The sequence below is a fragment of the Apteryx rowi genome, unplaced genomic scaffold, assembly GCF_003343035.1.
Source record: "Apteryx rowi isolate R43461 unplaced genomic scaffold, aptRow1 scaffold_26, whole genome shotgun sequence".
Taxonomy (NCBI): Eukaryota; Metazoa; Chordata; class Aves; order Apterygiformes; family Apterygidae; genus Apteryx; species Apteryx rowi.
This window is the reverse complement of record NW_020448974.1, coordinates 25,993-28,502: the sequence shown is the minus strand read 5'-3', so window position 1 is coordinate 28,502 and position 2,510 is coordinate 25,993. Positions and strand designations below refer to the sequence as shown.

The window sequence follows — 2,510 nt, the reverse complement described above, 5'->3', positions numbered from 1 at the left end:
TGCAAGTCCTTGTGCAGCCCTGTCCCAGCAGCGTGGCACCGTCACCCTGCCGTCTGCATCTGGCACAGGGCTGTGGGACAGATGGACCCTGCCTCAGCGTGTGCCGCAGGGCCGGCGGCACCGTAAGGAGCCCGGCTCCCCTGGGTGCCCCCCTGCTCGACGGCCTCCCCTGCCCCTCTCTGCTGCCCGCGAGCGCCTGGCCTGCGCCCGCGGGCTCTGCCTTGGCTGCCGAAGGCTTCGTCCCGCCGGCCCCGGAAGAGCGGCAGGTGGCCCCGTCCCTGCTGCAGGGGCTTGCAGGACCTGCGTCTCCGGCGGTTCCCGGAGCCCTGGGCTGTGGCTGCGGTTTGCTTTTCCCCTCAGTTTGTTGGTGTCTGGGGTTGCAGCGGTTTGCGGTGCCTGGACTGGACTGACCCCGACAGAGGGTCTGCAAGTAACGTTGAATAAAAGCACCTGAAATGTGAGCCAGCATGATGCCTCCTGCGATTTGTTACCTGGAACCGTGCCTGTGGCTGGTGGCCGTGGGCCTGCGCTGCCAGAGCGGCTACTGCCAGGGGGCTCGGGGCGAACTGTGGCCCTGGCAAGATGCTCCTGCCCTGCAGCCCGGCTCTGCTGGCCCCGGTGCCCGGCACCCTGCACCGCAGCCCCGGCCCCGCTGCCCGCAGCAGGCCGGGACGGTCTGTTTGCAATCAGCAGCACGGCCGCCGGCCRCATGTGGCTGGGCCCCACGCCAGGCCAGCGTGTTAAAAGGGGAAGGAAGGAGCCGCTCGGAGCCAGAGCCGGGGGTAGTGGAGCCCGGACGAGCGGCTGCCTCCGTCCGTACCGGCCGGGACCTCGACGCAGCAGGTAGGAGACAGAAACAACCCATTTGGCTCCGGGCCCCACGTGCCGCACGCAGCCTGGCCCTCGGGGCGCAATGTCCCACAGCCAGCGAGCCTCGTGGTCCCCGGCTGTGGCAGGCGCTTTCCGGCTCCCAGGAGCACTGGTCCGTGGGGACGGTGGCTCCGGGAGCTGCTCCCCTGGCCCCACGCGTGGGGGGCAGGACATGGGAGCAGGCGGCCTGCACGGGTCCGTGCGAGGAGGGTCCCCAGGTGGCAGAGGGGTCCCCGGGCACCTCTCCAGGGCCGGGGGAGCCTCCTCGGGGCTTGGCAGCGCCAGCGCGGGGGCCGCGGGGACGCGACGCTTTCGCCGTGGCGCTTCTCACCCATCCTGTCCCACAGTGGCATCGCGATGCGGCTTCTCCCTCTCCTGCTCCTGGCGGCCCTTGGCTACGCRGCCAAGCCGAAGCAGCCGCCGACGGCGTGGGATGACAGGGCGGACGGTAACTCCCCGCGGCTCGGGACCCCCTTCCCCGCTGGGCCGGGGGCGGCAGCGGTGTGGGGCCAGCCCCGGTGTCCCCCCCCGGCCATCCCACCCCGTCCCCTCCTGCCCCTGCAGCCCAGAAGGCCGCCGCCAAGGGCTGCGCCAACCTCACCGTGGTCCTCGACAACTGGAAGTTCGCCATCACGTCCCAGATGAGGAACCTGCTGCTCTTCGACCACGAGACGGTGCTGCCCGACTACGGGAGGTGAGGGGCGGTGGGGGGCGGBGGGGGGCGGCACGGCCGGCCCCCGGCCCTCACCCCCCCTCCGCCCGCCACAGGATCCGCTCGCTCTCCAAGGCCCTGGACGACCTGTACAAGGATTTCAGCATCCTGAAGGAGCAGCTGGGGTGGCTGACGGCCCGCTTCGCCGAGGTGGAGGCCTTCGCCGACGAGCTGAGCGGGGCCCGGCGCCCCGTGCGCCGCCGGGGGCTGCCCCTGCCCGCCCGCCAGCCCCCCGCCGCTCCGCACCCCTCGCGACGCCCCGTGCGGCTCCCGGCACCTGGAGCACATGCGGCACGAGTTTGAGGAGCCTCATCCAAGCAGGAGTTTATCCCCTCCCCAGCCGCCGGAGCTGCCGGGCATCGTCCTGCCAGCGGCCGGACCTCGCCTGCGGCCACGGGGACACCGCGGGGCCACCGGACGCGGGTGCGGGATGGCACCGGGGGGGGGCGGTGGGCCGGGCGCGACGCCCCCCAGCACTCGCAGGCCTTCAATAAAGTCCCTGTCAGCGGCACCCTCGCTGCCCTCGTCGCTGCGCCCGCCGGCGCCGTGTCCCCTCGCGGTGTCCCTGCGTCCCCTCGTGGGGGGCTTCCCGTGTCCCCTCCCAGGGCAGCCCCGTGTCCCCTCACGGTGGCCCCGTGTCCCCCCGGGGGGCGGCCCCGTGTCCCCTCGCAGTATCCCCCTGTCCCTCACGGTGTCCCCGTCCCCTCGGGGTGTCCCCGTGTCCCGCCGCGGCCCGTGCGCGCCCGCCCCAGCCGAGCTGGAAGGAGCGCAGGACGCCCGGGCCCCCCGGGCGTGGGGCCGCCGGGATTCGGATTCGATTCCCGGTCCCGGTGCCGGTGCCCGCGGCCGAGGGAAGCCCGGCGTCCCGCCCGCTCCCCCTCCCCGTCCCCGCTTTACGGCCTGTCGCAAGCTCCCCGCCCATTGCGGC

At 73.5% G+C, this 2,510-nt stretch overlaps 1 protein-coding gene across 2 annotated transcripts in view; it reads left to right on the top strand.

The window, feature by feature from the left end:
• Positions 1-1,808: 1,808 nt before the first annotated feature.
• Positions 1,809-2,510, top strand: part of FAAP100 (FA core complex associated protein 100) — a 12,310-nt gene continuing 11,608 nt past the window's right edge. For both annotated transcript variants that reach the window (XM_026067490.1, XM_026067491.1), the window contains exon 1: positions 1,809-2,005. In XM_026067490.1, coding sequence (XP_025923275.1) covers positions 1,869-2,005 — 137 coding nt within the window. In that variant the 5' untranslated portion in view covers positions 1,809-1,868. The remainder of the gene's footprint in view (positions 2,006-2,510) is intronic.